Genomic DNA, 15,534 nt, shown 5'->3' on the forward strand with positions numbered 1-15,534 from the left:
AGAAAGGGAGAGAGAAAGGGAGAAAGGGAGAGAGAAAGGGAGGGAGAAAGGGAGAAAGGGAGAGAGAAAGGGAGAAAGGGAGAGAGAAAGGGAGAGAAAGACAAAAAAAAAAAAAAAGAAAAATAATCCAGTAGAGTGAAAATACTAACATCTGGACTCAGGTCAAAGTCTGTACAGTAAAGCCGAGGAAAAGATGCAATACTACAGCAGCTCATATGAATTTTTCTCCAATACTGCACACTGATTTTGGGGCTACATCTTCACGACACCTCATGACATAAAAATGGGAGACTTGTCATTTAGCAGAGAGTCTACGTGAAGGTGACCCACCTGAAATCAGGACTCGGGACTCGCTCGTCGTGTTGAGGAGACGGTTGACTATCCTGCAGGAGACTTCCATATCAGATCCGGGCTCCAGGTTCATTGACGTTACCACACTGTACAGGCCTGCAGGCATCATCATTATCTTCGTGGTGGATGGTTCCCTTCGGATCTGTTCTTGACTGTCCAACCAAATCACCCTGGGTTCAGGAAACCACCCTTCTGTGTGGCAGCTGAGGCTGATGCTCTCCTTCATGTAATTCTTCAGGAAAATGGAAGGCACAATGCCTCTAGCTAAGGAAAAAAACACACATATTCTCCATTCTAAGCACCACTGGGTGAGGAAAATTGAGCAATTTTTGATAAAGCGCTTTAACTGTTTTTTTTAATTTGCGTGAAATTGCATAGAAAGGTTTTTCTGAACCTAAACTATGACAGATTCGTAGGCCCTGAAGCTTCTTTCTTCACGCTCTGCAGTTTGGCATGGCCAGAAACCGCCAAATTGAGAAAAAAAATAATTAATGGAGAGTACAACAGATAATGCTAACTGGAGGCTGCTATTCTGGAGGGAGGTTACCAGGGGATAGGTAAGAAAATATGTAAGAAGAAAATCCATAAAATTATGAATATTGGTGGACTGAAAGAAGTCTATGAAGAAATAATGCATTCATGAAAACAGAAAATATTAGGGTTAGATTCATTGTTTCAAGCTTTGAAGCTAAATTATATGCTCATTCCTTAAGGCAATAATCAATATATATGTTTCTGGTCAGCAATTTTCTTATATTAAAAGAGAGAATAGTCATCGACCTGCCACCTCGAGTTCAATGAGCTCATCATGCTGGTGGTTATCAAAGGAGACCAGACAAGTATACGACCCTTTGTCGGAGTTCTTGATGTCCTTCAAGTGCAGAGACATGTTTCCAGCTCTGAACTCACTGTGGAAAAAATATGTTCTTCCTTGGTATCTCTCATCTTGTATCTCTTTTTTGCTTTTTCCGTCATATCTGCTCACAGTTATTTTTTCAGATTGTTCGTGAAATATCCACTGGACAGAAAATATCTCAGGAACGTGCTCTGCTACCACGCGGCAAGGCAGAACGATCTCTTCTCCAATGACTCCAGTGACTGTAGTGTAAGGAAGAGAGCTTACAAACTGACCTGTGTGGAGATATAATTGCATTTTTGACCCATTGCAGTGGTTTATGTTGGTGCATTTTGCATTTTCTATGGTCCTAGTTCTGGACCGTATAGTTCTGCAACCATTCTGGAACCAGTTCTAGAACCATTAGTTCTGGAACTAATAGAACCAATACCCATATTAGTAGGAGAGGAGCCCAAAATCAAAATTAAAAAAAAAAAATGGCAGATGACATAAACAACTGAATAATGTTCAGAAAACGTGAGGCTGTGGCTCTCTGGTCCCATGGGACCAGTGGCTCTCCGGTCCTATTCTCTTCTTTGAAGGCAGAAATCTAGGGGGACTATCTTGATGCAAAAATGCGATGCTTCCAAAGCAATATGAGATGAATCCTACCCACAACGTATGGACCATTTTGTGGAGGTTGAAAAATGGGCAACCAGGTCCGTGAGCTGAATTCAGCACCTTGGACACAATTCAGTTGTCTACACCAGAGGGTCTGGTGCTACAAAACTCACCTTGAATTATCCCACTTGGCCTTCATTCAGCAGAAAGTCAAAGCTTCCTGCAGGCCCTATCATCCAGTTTATGATGATGTCTCAGGTACCTTAACAAATCTCAAATTGCAGCACATGTTTATATCTGGCAAGTGTTTATGTATCATCCAAGTTAAAAAAAAAACAAAAAAGATAAAAAATAGACTCATTATTTTTTAACTTTCATACTTCCATGAACCTTGGCAGAAGTAAGACGTTTTATTAATATATATTGAAAGGGGAATTATCTTTACCTGTAATCAGATGTGGTATACGTTGAAAAGTCAATATATGAAGAGCTGTCAGCCACTGAAATTGGGAATCCATCAATAACCAGGCTTCCCAATCAACGGACTTCCAGGTGAAATTGTTGTAGGACTCCTTTGGTCTCTTCACATGTTCAAGCCAAGACAACAAGGGTAAGTGCAGAGAGAGCTCAATGTCATAGGGAAAATGAGAATACGCTTATCAGTAATGGGCTTGATACTACCAATTTTACTAGAAAATGTTTCTTTTTTCTTTTTTTTTTTTTGTGGTTTTTTTTATTCCTTAATGGAAAACTAAAAACACTTATGGATAATTTTCTAGGAACAAGAATGTACTGACCTCCCTGTTGGCTTACCTCAATGAGACAATGAGAAATTTGAAACGTGAAAATTTGGAACCAAATTTTGGATCTTGGCTGTCAAAATCACTACTGAGCCTACTCAGAGAAAAGGTTTGTGAATTGAACTGATCCGTGAGTTGAAATGGCATAACATCACTAAATAAAGGAGTTCACTTTCAAAATCATTAGGACCCGGGCTTTTTTTCCTGAAAAATGTGTTGCTGGTTTTGTTTTTCCCGTGCTAACACTTACAAATGAGCCTATAAAATGCAACAGCATGAAACGTAAGCACCTTTTCCCATATTATTTCTACTAAATAATATCATTTTAGAAAAAAAAATATGCTGATGCAATGTTTAAACACATATTCTTCCCAGGGCATACACTCTTTGGCAGTTATAGAATAGTAGAAATTGTAGCTGCTAGGGATTTTAACTAAATCTTCCCTGATTTCCAGTTTTTAGCAAGCACTTAAAAGCCTCTCTCCATAGAGTTTCTGTAGTCTAATTTTGATATGTTCCAGATTTAAGTATCACTATGTTTAGAAAATTCTCTCATGTTCTTGACTTCTCACGTTTTTTTAAATGTGGAGAACAGCATATTCACTTTCTTTACTGAAGATGACTTTTCTGTACTTAAATACTTTTCTTGAAAGTATCCTTGAGTCTTCTCTAACAAAACAACAATGAAACAACAAAGATTATTTTATTTTATTTTATTTTATTTTATTTTATTTTATTTTATTTTATTTTATTTTATTTTATTTTATTTTATTTTATTTTATTTTATTTTATTTTATTTTATTTTATTTTATTTTTTTGTATTTTATTTTTTTGTATTTTATTTTTTTGTATTTTATTTTTTTGTATTTTTTTTTGTATTTTTTTTGTATTTTTTTGTATTTTATTTTTTTGTATTTTATTTTTTTATATTTTTTTTATATTTTATTTTTTTATATTTTATTTTATTTTTTTTTCATTTTATTTTTATTTTTTCCCCTTACATGTCCAAATACTGGACATGAACAAGATTTAAATAAACAGCAATAATGCAACCCCAGCAGGCAAATTAATTTCTGTAAGTGCCACCCATTGAATCTATATGAGTTCACTCATTGAAAATGCAGTGTTTTTTTATTTATGGATTTAGCAAAAGCATGATTTCTTACCTGGACAGTAAGAACCATATGACTTCTATATGGCGTATGGTTGTGGTGAACCTTTGTCCTCATCTTTATTGCCACTAAAGTTTGCAACTGCATATTCAGCATCCAATAGGGCTAGAGAGGCTCCAATAATCTGATCAGGGGAAAAAGTACGTGTCAAGATCTATGCTGCAAGACCAAAATATCTCCTTGTTTCCCACTTCACCTCTCTTCATGTTCCTAGGTAGAACAAGGCAGTTCCACAACCATCTTGAGGTTCATCTTGACCACAAGATGGAACACAGGAAGTTCTGCCGGTATTGGCTGGAATATTGCACCTACCCAAGGGCAACGGGCTGCGAAAGATAAAAGATCTTGATTTATTATTTGTTAGCTTTAGCGTGCAGATTACTGTATAAATCAGGAAAACGAAAGTACAGAAGTTCAGCAGCTTACCGCGAAGGGGCAAAGATTCCTCACCACCATAACCCATGAAGAACTTAAAATGCATACTTTGGATCTTGCTTATTCAGGTAAGTAATTAAAGTCTGATCGGAATAGGGAAAATTTGGGCTGCTTTGCGTGATTATTGAGCCAAAATTTTGTTATTTGCAGCTCCCAGGGAATTATTTGAAATTAAAAAGAGGTTTTTTCTTGTCCGGATCTTTGGGTGATGTTCCGGTCATTTGTGGACGCCATTTTAATGATAGGTTAAAAATCATTTAAGTTCCATTTTGCTTACAACCTGAGTGAAAATGATAAAATTTTCTTCTTCACTAAATCTGAATAATATAAATCTAATCCAGGATTACAGTTTTTCATGAGCTGCTATGTGTCAGCAACCTTTATTAAAGAGAAAATTAACCACGGAAATGTTACTTATAACTAATAACTAATAAAAACTAATAAAAATAACTAATAAAATCTAATAAAACCAAGTAATGCTGTTTTCTAGGTTGCTTGAAAGAGAGAGTTTGCTGAAACACTTATAATGGATGGAATTATGTTCTCCGTGTTGTAGTCTGCTGATTCCAACACCAAGGAAAACTTATTTCCTTCTTTTTGTGTTGGAGATATAGACTCATCCAAAGAAGTCTATTATGATTATCCGGTGGGTATGTACACATATATTTCTCATATATACAATGCTTTAAACAGTCTTAATGAGCTTGAAGAGTGGTATAATTTAGTTGCATCACATTATTTGGTTAATTCTAATCAGTAAATGAGATGTAGATTTATATATTCATGAGCATGTGTAAAATTGAGACTTCCATTTTTCGTTTTTACCAGATTTTTACCAAGTAATAAAAAATACATACAGAGTTTCCTACGGACTGCAGAAAAGATTCATTCTAAGGGACCTTGTAGATGAAGATCCCTTCTAAAGACTCCTGAGCTCCCCTGCCTAAGCTTAGGCATTTGAAAAGTCCTGTTGGATTTTGTTTATAGCCTCATATAATGCAGAGAGATTTTGGCATCCAAACTGGAAGATTCCTATACGCAGAATAGCTCACAGCAATCACAGCTATCTAAATAGAATTTCTTTCTCTTTGTCTCTCTTCCTGATGGATAAATATGAATCTTAGAACTCCAGCTCAGTTGCTTTAGTTCCATTAAATTTTTTTCTTCATTTTGACGTTGTATTGCTTCATATCCTACAATATATAAAGAAACACGTGGCCCTACTTCTTCATTCAGTCTTCTCATTTTCCTTCTGTACCTCAAAAGGTTACAGGAATCGCGTAAGATTCTCCTGGAGTAAGATTGTCCTGGAAGTTCTGCATATTGATGTCCTCCCCTGAACTTTGATGGGCTGCACATTCCATTGTGTGATGAATCCTCACATCGTTATTTTGCTACAGCTCATCCATTTGGTCATAGGTAAATCTAGGTTCTTCTAACCATATTTTCATTTAAATAAGATATATAATTTATAGGGATAATAGGAATAAACTTAAAAAGTTTATATATATAAATATATATATAATATAAATATATATTTTAATACAATATTTGCATCAATATATGCATATATACATACTATATACAGTTATATATTTCTCATAATGCCTTTGTTTTAAAAACACTCTATAATCCTAAGTATCATGCAAAATTAACCCATTTCCTTTCTGCAGACCACAGCGTTCACCTGGTTGATGAATTTAACCATTTGTGCAGAGAAAGCCTTAAGTCTAGGCAATATTAAAGACCTGCTTAAACCTTCAATATAGGATTATAGAGCCATAGACCTTCCATGAGGTCCTCACTTTCATTGCGCTTCCTTTATCTGATTTAGATTTTTATGCAGCTCAGCTGGTCCTATCATTTGATCATGCAAAGAAAGCTCATGTTCCTCTTTGTACCTCCCAGTCAGTTTTTGCCTTTAATAAGAGCACTATATATACTGTCTTTATTAAGAGGACTATATTTGAAAAGAAAGCAACTTGCCGAAGTGCAATTTATCACCTAAAGTAGCTATTCCAGTGGAAAATATTATGGATATCGGAAGTTAAGCCCTGCCTTTGTGAGTTCCAGCTTTACAAAAGGGCCTGGTTTATAGGCCAGCCTGGGTTTACAGAGATGTGACTGGGTTATTGTCACAGGATGTCTTCTTCTCCAATTCCCTGCCCTCCTTGGTCTCTCATCAGTGAATTTGCCTTTTTACAGTCAGATTTGACTGTAAAAAACAATTTTTTGGTTTGGAATTTGACCAATTCCAGTTGTCTTTTGGGTGCTCTAATGACAATATCTGTTACTGATAAGACTCAAAATATATTTCTTTGCAGGCCAGTTTAAAATCATTCCTCCTGATAATCCTGTCATTGGAGTCATTGGGAAAGGAGTCATCCTGCCCTGTCAACTGCAAGCTAAAACTATATCTGAGAGGCTTTCTATCCAGTGGATATTTACCACCAACTCTGAGAACATTGACGTGAGCATCTATGATGGAAAGAACACACAAAACCCAGTTACCGAAGACAAGAGATACCAGGGCAGGACGAATTTCTTTCATACTGAATTTAATAAGGGAAATGTCTCTCTCTACCTGAAGAACGTCATGGTCTCTGACAAAGGAAAATACACCTGCAGTGTCTTTTTTGAGAACTGGTATGATGAAGTGGTAGTTGAACTGTCTGTGGCAGGTGAGTGGAAGGACAGAAATTTTCTACCTCATTCTTAGTCCAGTTGCCAGTAAACGCTATGGATTTATTTATCCAACTAATTTTTTGGATTCATCTTACCTACTTTCTACCATCTTTTACAGAAAAAATGTTGTCTAACTTTTTTTTTTTTTTTACCAGAAGGGCAAGATTGTTTGATAATAATACCATGCCATTCAAAACCATCTGCCAGAATCCATAGTGGCATTGCAAAAATGCAATAGATTTATTGCATATATTTATTGCATATAAATGTCTCAGTTTTAATGTAGCACAGGAGGAACTATTTAATCATTATCATGTTAAAGTTGCAATTTTGTTGAATTTACAGATTATGTAATCTGGGGAATACCCTTTCATCAAATACTGTTTGATCGGAGAATATTTAGTTTTCTGGGTTTTTTTGATTATATTTGCTTGTCTTTCTATAGCCGCAGGTGATAAGTCATCTGTTTTTCTGGATGGGCATGTGGGACAGGGCATTGGCCTCACTTGCAAGTCCCATGGATGGTTTCCAGAGCCCAAAGTAGTTTGGCTGGACAGTAAAGGAGAGATACGAAAGGAGAAAGTCATCACCCAGAATGAGAGGACGTCTTCAGGTGTTTTTGACATCATAAGTTCCATGAACCTTGAACCCAAATCTGACATGGAAGTATCCTGTAGAGTAGTCAATGACCTACTGAACACAGCATGTGAGTCCCGAGTCCTGATTTCAGGTGAGCAACCTCCAGGCACAACTATTAACAAAACTAGTTGGTCGGCTGTTGGCCATGGTCAACCCCATTGATCCTGGAGTAATCACGGACACCCAACCCAAGCATAAATAACTAATGCTGAGGTGGTGGACATGATAAGAAGTTCGTTTTTATGCTGTAGATTACTTGGTATTTTTAAGTTATATATTGATCGTAAAGATTAATAGGAAGGCAGTTTCTCCACCAGATTCATAGGAACTGAATCTTAATGAGTGTTTCAATATGAAATATGGGAGCACAGTTTGATTGCTGGAAGAGAGACATCTAATAATACCTTTGATGCCCTTGGGCATATGATTGATCAGCGTGGTTTGGGTTTGAGAGGAGACCTACAACCTTCAGGAATGACAGCTGGAGACAGTGAGGTTTACCCTATAGGAGCTAAATTGTCAGTAGATAACCAAGTTTTAATTGTCTTGAATGTCTCACAACCACTAAGGGAAAGTCCAACTGTCTATATTTTCCAGATGCCTTCTTTCCTTCCACCTCACCTTGGATGACTGCCTTCCTTGTACTCTTATTTTTAAACGCAGTGGTTATCGGTGCTCTAGCTTATAAACTGAAGAGTAAGTATTTCCATGTACAACATCCGATATGGAAATTTTCACCTAGAATGCAAAACTTCTCATTTTGATATTATAGAGCAATATTCTAAAGAGGCCCCGTCTCTTAAAATAGATAAATAACTGTTTCTTTTTTTGTGTGTGTTTTCCCAGGTAATTTTAAAAGGACACAGGACGCAAGTGAGTAACCACAGAGCCAAACATAATCATAGATTAAAAATATTTTAGAAGAGAAGCTTATGCCCCTTATTGCTGATTCAGAAATAGTTTCGCAAAATAGAGAAATGACAAAAAGGAACACATGATCAAAACTTGGGCTGTTCAATTTTGTTATGGACAGAAGTGAACTGGGAATATCAGGACACGGATCTGCACTGAAATCTGCCATCTGTTCCTCAGCAATGAGGTTTGCTTCCTGCAACGGGAATTTCCATGGGAAATTTCCATGGGAAATTCTAGTTGCTAGCACAGATAATAACTGGAGTAGTGGACTCCAGTCTAGTTCTCTCTTTCTATCACTCCAGAACCAAGAGCTCCAACTCACTCAATTGTTCCTTGAGACAAAAAATAAATAATAATAATTAAAAATGTTCATAGCACTAGGTCAACGTTGGTCAACAAATCTAGTTCTGCCTTGAGGACTGCAGATATTGCCGGTTTGCAGGTGAAAATCCTGCTTGTCTCTAGCATTTTTTCCAGGTTAGAAGTCATAGCAATGTTATTCAATATATGCAGGGTCTGTCTTGCTGTTCCAGGAGTACATTTTTCTTCAGGCACTTCTTAGGTCTTTTGACATTGAAGCCATTGAAAAAAATACCCCATTGAGAATACCCCATGGAAAAAAAATTACTTCTCTACAGAAACCATGAGCTCAGCTTTCTACTGAGATTCTTTGATTAGCTTCACTGCTGTTTTATTGCATTGTTAATTGAAGTTTAAGGGCATTAATAATATGGCAATATGATTCTCTTTATTTTCAGAAATAATGAGGACGACCTTGGAACAAGGTAAATACCCTTTGAAAATTGTCAGGATACCTTAAAATCATACATTCAAAGATACTATTTTAGGGCACTTGGTTTCCTTTGACAAGAATTTCAAGATTATCAGTCCTTTAAGTTTTAAGTCACAATCAGCCACATTGTTCTTAATTATTAAAATGTTTTAACTCCGTTGTTGGTAGTTCAGAGGAGAGTTCTTCATTTAGGGTAATCTTCTAAAAATTACAAGATACAAAACATAACAAAAACAGACAGCAATGGAGTCTGTGGAGTAATCAAGCTAAGGGAAAAATGTTGAATTTTCTGAAGTTTTCTCCAAAATGAAAGCACCTGTTCATCTCATGGCCCTATGAGTTGCCATGAGTTGTCTATTTTGCTCTGAGTTCATTTTTCTTAAGAAAAAGCAGGCAGATAGAGTGATTGTACGAATAATTTGAAATGTAACTTCAATTTTTTTTGCACTGAAGATACCATTAATTAACTCAATACCTTTTCTGATAATAAACTGAATATAAATAATAATTCTAAGAAGTAGTTGCTTGTGCCTGCATAGAAGAGGTGTGTAATATAAGCAAATGTTCAGCTTAAAAGTTGTTAATGTTTTTGCTTCATAAGCCTTTCAAGTTTTACCCTATATTAGATAGTATGTGATTTTATTACACCGATAGCTGTGTTCTGTTTCTTTCAGACAAACAACATCTGAAGAGAAAATTAGGTAAGAATATTGTTCATGTTCATATGCATGCTATTTGCATCTCTGAAAAATGTAATATTTCTTGCCTGATCAGCTTCATACATGGTAGTAAATCTTCACAATCACATACAAGAGCAAATAAGCTGTAGAACATTTCCACGTGATATACTTCTGAATGTGTCTACACCTTCCAACATATTTTTTTTATTATCAGTTCGACTTTAAATTAAAAGACGTTTTAATTTAGATTTCCATGTACTTAATTCAGACTTAATAACTGAAGACAATGGAATAATTTAAAAGCTCATTTTCTCATTTTAACGTCTAACTTAAATCAGCTGTTCACTCTCCACTGCAGTAATATTTATTCTTTTTCTTCTTCTTTTGTTCTTTGTGTTGTTTTGGATCAATTTAGAGGTACAGAAGGAAACAACTGAAGGAGGTAAATATAATTCTACATCTTAAAATTAACGTTAATCAGAACTTTCAGGAAGACTTATGTGACAACAAAAATAAGCTATTTCTTTTAAAACTATGGCTTATTTTTTATATTAATGGTTGCTATTTCTATTTCATTTTGAGGCACTGCTCAAAATTATTATTTAGCCTGATTCTGATATTAAGAGGCTAGCGATACTTTTCTACTTACAGAAAAATATATTATATTCCTGTCTAGAAATGTTAGTTTATACCTGAATCTTATTAATATCATATATTTTTAAGAATTAAGTTGACATATTTCACATTGCAAATTTTAAAGTTAAAAACTTTTCACTATCTGCACAGCATTCTTCATAAGGGGTAACTGTTTATTTCTGTTTTTACCTTAAATGCTTCGTTAAATCTTCTTTTAACTCATTTATGCTCTTCTTTTACAGCAAAGGCTGAAAACCAACAACGTCTTGGTAAGAAAATATGTCTTGAATAAATCTTGCATTCTTAAGGTCTTTATAAACAGCAAAGCTAGTCAACATATAGTCTGCACGCATCTTCCTGGATCAGAAGCCTGGAGTAAATATCTCATCACAATGAGATTCTGTTTCTTCCTTCAAGAAATACAGTAGATAACTGACTCTCAGGATAATGAAATCTTCCTTGGTTGGAAGTTCTTCATGCCTAGCCCTGTGACACAGTTTTGGACACATACATTGCATTTCATCATAAATCAAGTCTACTGGAACCACTGTGACGACACCAAGAAGGAAGAGATCTCCTCCCGTTCCTCCCATTGACTTAATGTCCTTTAGAAGGACTGCAAAATGGAAGCAAAGATAGGCCAAGGTGCAAGGCCCAGTTTGTGTCTTCACTTTGGAATGCAGTCACAAAAATTTAAATGACCTAAAAAAAAAAAGTCCCTCTACCCATAGCTGGAGATGTCTAATCTATTTTGAAACCTATTTTGGAAAAAAAAAAAAAAAAGGAAAAAAATATATAGAAAACAAGTAGTAATAATAGTGTAAATGCTTTTTCTTTACAGATCGATACCGGATTGATTTAGGTAAGTGGTTTAAAAAATGTTTGCATTGCCAGATATGGTGGTGCATTAATAATGATAGAAGATAATTGTAGATAGAAGATAATTGTAGATAGAAGATAATTGTAGATAGAAGATAATTGTAGATGAGTAGACTGAATAGTTTAGATTGAGAAGTATTTTACTACCCCAAGGATTCACAAAACATTGAAGTTCATTGGATTAATGTCCACAGATGCCCAAATATGGATATCTTTTTCTCTTTTTTTTTTTTAGATTTTTGGGAAGCGCAGAGCCATGCAGGTAAGCTGAGAGGAGGATGCATGAGAATTTGATGTGCGAGCTGCCCACATATCAAAAAAATAGGTCCTCAATGGGCTTCATCTAAAGGAAATGAGGCTCTAAAGGAAACAGTGAGACACTGCTGATGGGTTTCTAGAACATCTGCCCCTTGCGCTTGGTGGACAGAGGTCCCCAAGTCACTCTGCTAAATTGGATGAAGTCACTGAATCACAGAAGGTTCAAGGTTGGAAGGGATCTCTGGAGATCATCAAGTCCAACCTTCCTGCTCCAGCAGCGACACCCAGAGCACGGGGCACAGGGCGGCGTCCAGGTGGGTTTGGAGACCTCCAGAGAAGGAGACTCCCCAGCCTCCCTGGGCAGCCTGGTCCAGGGCTCGGGCACCCTCCCAGTGCACAAGTTCCTCCTCACCTGGAGATGGAGCTGCCTGGGTTTCAACTTCCACCCATTGCCCCTTGTCCTGTCMCYGGCCACCRCTGAGAAGAGCTTGGCCCCTTCCTCCCTACATTCCCCTTCATGAACTTCTCCATGTTGATGAGATCCCCTCTCAGCCTTCYCTTCTCCAAGGCCCAGCTCCCTCAGTGTCTCCTCATACGAGGGATGCTCCAGTCCCTTCATCACCTTGCTCACTCTCGCTGCCAACCTGCTTGGACCGTTCTCCTCCTCTCTTCTAGTCCCCATCACCGTGGATGCAGCCGGCGGAGACCTGGAGCTGCAGGTGCCTCCAGCGCCGGGCACGAGGAGCAGCGACCCCTCCGGAGCGGCCGACGCGCGCGCTCCCTCCGCCGTCCCCATCGCGCTGGCGCGGGACGGCTTCGCGGCGGGCAAGCGCTACTGGGAGGTGGAGGTGGCGCGGCGGCCGGACTGGGTGCTGGGGGTGGTGCGGGGCGGGCGCGAGCGGGGCGCCGTGCTGCCCGCGGGCGACTCCTGGGCTCTGCACAGCTCCCGCGGAGCGCTCTTCTGCGGCCGCGGAGACGCCGCCGTGGAGCCGCCGCCGCCGTCCTGCTCCGTGGTGGGCGTGCTGCTGGACCTGGAGGAGAGGCGCGTGAAGTTCTACGAGGCCGTGCACATGGTCCTCCTGGCCACCATCCCCGTTGGAGAGGGGGACGCGCACACGTTCTACCCGTTTGTGCCCAAAAGCGAAGGGTCGCTCGCTCCGCTCGTCTTCCGCCCGGTCAGGATTCCTTCTGCTTTGGAAAATCTGTGATGGGAGGCGCTGCATCTAGTGGATTGGGGAAGTAAAGAGTGCTCTGTCCACAAGAGGGAAAGAGAATAAAACCATTGCAGACATTAGAGGCTATAGTAACTATAGTTTATATTAACTATAAATTTATAGCAACTATAGTTTATATAAGCCTATAGTTACTATAGTTTATAGTAACTGTAAGTTTCTAGTAACTATAAGTTTATATAAGGCTATAGTAACTATACTTTATAGTAACTATAAGTTTATAGTAATGATAGTTTATATAAGGCTATAGTAACTANGCCTCAGCTCCATGCGGATGGGACGTTCCAGCTCCCAGCTGGAATTCTCATTCCGATTTTGGGACAAGTGCCATGTCCTGCAGGCGTCTGAGCTGGACATATATAGCAACTATAGTTTATATAAGCCTATAGTAACTATAGTTTATAGTAACTGTAAGTTTATAGTAACTATAAGTTTATATAAGGCTATAGTAACTATACTTTATAGTAACTATAAGTTTATAGTAATGATAGTTTATATAAGGCTATAGTAACTATACTATATAGTAACTAGAGTTACTATATAGTATAGTTAGTATATAGTATAGTTACTATATAGTAACTATATATTGCTACATAATACTATATATTACTATATAGCATATAGTATAGATACTATATTATATAGTTACTATATAGTATATAGTAACTATAAACTCTAGGGAATAGGATCAGGGAATAACCCAGGAAAACTAGAAAAGTTCAGAAAAGTGAATGAAAGCGTCAATGCCTACAATTAGAGCAAAAGAAAAGAATTATTTTTCCTATTGTTGCTGTCTCAGCTAAGACGTATGTAATGGGTAAAGCAAGGTGGAGGATGCTGTTCAGTTGGCCAATGGATGATGTACTATCCATTGCAAAATATATATATAAATAAATCAAGATTTTTAAGTCACATAATAGATAACTCTGGAAAATAGAAAGTTTCCTTCATTGTTCCTTCTGAATGATCCAACAAGAATGGGTATGAACTAATGGGACATGGTTAGGTGACATGGAGGGGAGAATTTCCCATCATGTTCTACCTCTGTTCTCAAGTGAACCATGGCTGGATGGCAGCTCTGAGAGGGAAGGGAGAGGGTACTTGCTTCCAATCCTGTTTTCCAGTGAGGCCAGCTTGGCATGTGGGATAATTCCACCTGGTGAGCAATATGGCTCCTATTTGCTTCCTAGAAAGAAGGAATATCCCTTCTGAACACCAGAAGAGAACGAGGAGAGATTGTTTCTCTCATTGGAAATGGATAACCCAATATGGCTGTCCAACAAACAATCCTCATTGGCACAACATGGCTTCAGTTGGAATGGAATGAAATGAAACAAAATGAAACGAAATGAAACGAAAGAAGAAAAGAAAAGAGAAAAGAAAAGGTGAAAAGAAAAGARAATTTGTTCCCTTCACTGCCTGTTGTCCCTCTTCTCCTTGTCCTTTCATTTTTGCCCCTCCCCAGGCTCAATAGCCATAAAGAAACGGATGGGTTCAAAAGTTAACATTTATTAGCAGCAGGAGCAAAGATCATTCTTTCTCCTCCTCCTTTCTCCTTCCACCCCTCCGCTACTCTTTGGCTCCATGAGAGGAGGGAACAGGTTGGGAGAGCACTGCCCATGGCACTCCCTTCCCTTCCCTTCCTTCCCTTGGATTCGTCCTTGATTACAGAAGAGTCTTCAAGCGATCCCTCTTTGTCCCCACCTCTTTCTTGCCATCTGAAGTGTGGGGAGACAGAATCTACCAAGGTAGGTGAGCTCCCTATTACTAATTTTCTGTCCTTTTTGTTAACTCCTACAGCTCTGGGAGGTCAGGAAGGGTTTCTACACAAAGTCACTTGTGAACCATGCAATCAGTGTGGCTATGCTCTAGTAATCGCACTGTGGAGGACGCGCAAGCAACCCAATGAAGTCTGCTGACCTTGAGCCATCTAGAATAGCCGTCTAGCCACTAAAATGCTAGATAAATTGTGCACCTATGTAATCCTCTGGAATACACACAAATTTCTATATTTCAGCTTGGGAAAAATTTCATAGGGAAGAGAAGAGAAATAAATCAAGCAGCTGCAGAATCTGCCAGCCAACCCTTTTCTCTATCCACCCTCCCTTTCAGTTGGCTCTGAGATAGAGTCTAATGACAAATAACCTTTTTGAAAAGCTTGAGATTGCCTGCTTTCCAGTTCCAGCCTAAGGCAAATATCCCACCTCCTTCCACAAAGGTGCAAACCTGAACTCTGACCCAGGAGGCTGAAACCACCATCAGGTTTTCAGCCCTCATCTTCCCTTTCAGTTTTTCTTTTTACCGTGATGTGGCAGCAGTCACTTATCACCACTGAAAAGGTGGGCGTGGTGATTAGCAGTGGTGAAAATCTCTTTTTTTTTCCTTAATGGTGAGAGTGGTAAGACTAAACTGTCCATGCCTTCTTGCATCAACATGTCCTGAGCATATCCAACCCCCAGGATGAAGCAGCTAGCACTGGTAACCTCTCAAAATCACGGAATATTGCCATTCACTGGTTAAGGGTGCTGATGTGATCGAGAAGAAAGTGGTCTTGGTTAAGGGTGCTGATGTGATCGAGAAGAAAGTGGTCTTGGTTAAGGGTG

The 15,534-nt window shown here is 38.3% G+C and overlaps 2 protein-coding genes across 2 annotated transcripts in view; one reads left to right on the forward strand and one right to left on the reverse strand.

Moving 5' to 3' along the window:
• The window catches only part of LOC112954071 (butyrophilin-like protein 9), an 8,319-nt gene extending 5,994 nt beyond the window's left edge, over positions 1-2,325 (reverse strand). The window contains exons 1-3 of the mRNA XM_026047218.1: positions 2,253-2,325; positions 1,132-1,482; positions 331-615 (exon numbers count right to left, since the gene is read on the reverse strand). Of these exons, the coding sequence (XP_025903003.1) occupies positions 331-615; positions 1,132-1,482; positions 2,253-2,325 (709 nt within the window). The remainder of the gene's footprint in view (positions 1-330; positions 616-1,131; positions 1,483-2,252) is intronic.
• A 3,259-nt stretch (positions 2,326-5,584) lies between these two features.
• On the forward strand, positions 5,585-12,907 carry LOC112954072 (butyrophilin subfamily 3 member A2-like). The gene is made up of 8 exons (XM_026047219.1): positions 5,585-5,633; positions 6,539-6,895; positions 7,345-7,629; positions 8,136-8,234; positions 8,385-8,411; positions 11,404-11,424; positions 11,677-11,703; positions 12,375-12,907. The coding sequence occupies exons 1-8, from the start codon at positions 5,585-5,587 to the stop codon at positions 12,905-12,907; spliced, it is 1,398 nt and encodes a 465-aa protein (XP_025903004.1).
• The last annotated feature ends 2,627 nt before the right edge of the window (positions 12,908-15,534 follow it).

Source organism: Nothoprocta perdicaria, unplaced genomic scaffold (assembly GCF_003342845.1).
Source record: "Nothoprocta perdicaria isolate Ctin4 unplaced genomic scaffold, notPer1 scaffold_482, whole genome shotgun sequence".
Taxonomy (NCBI): Eukaryota; Metazoa; Chordata; class Aves; order Tinamiformes; family Tinamidae; genus Nothoprocta; species Nothoprocta perdicaria.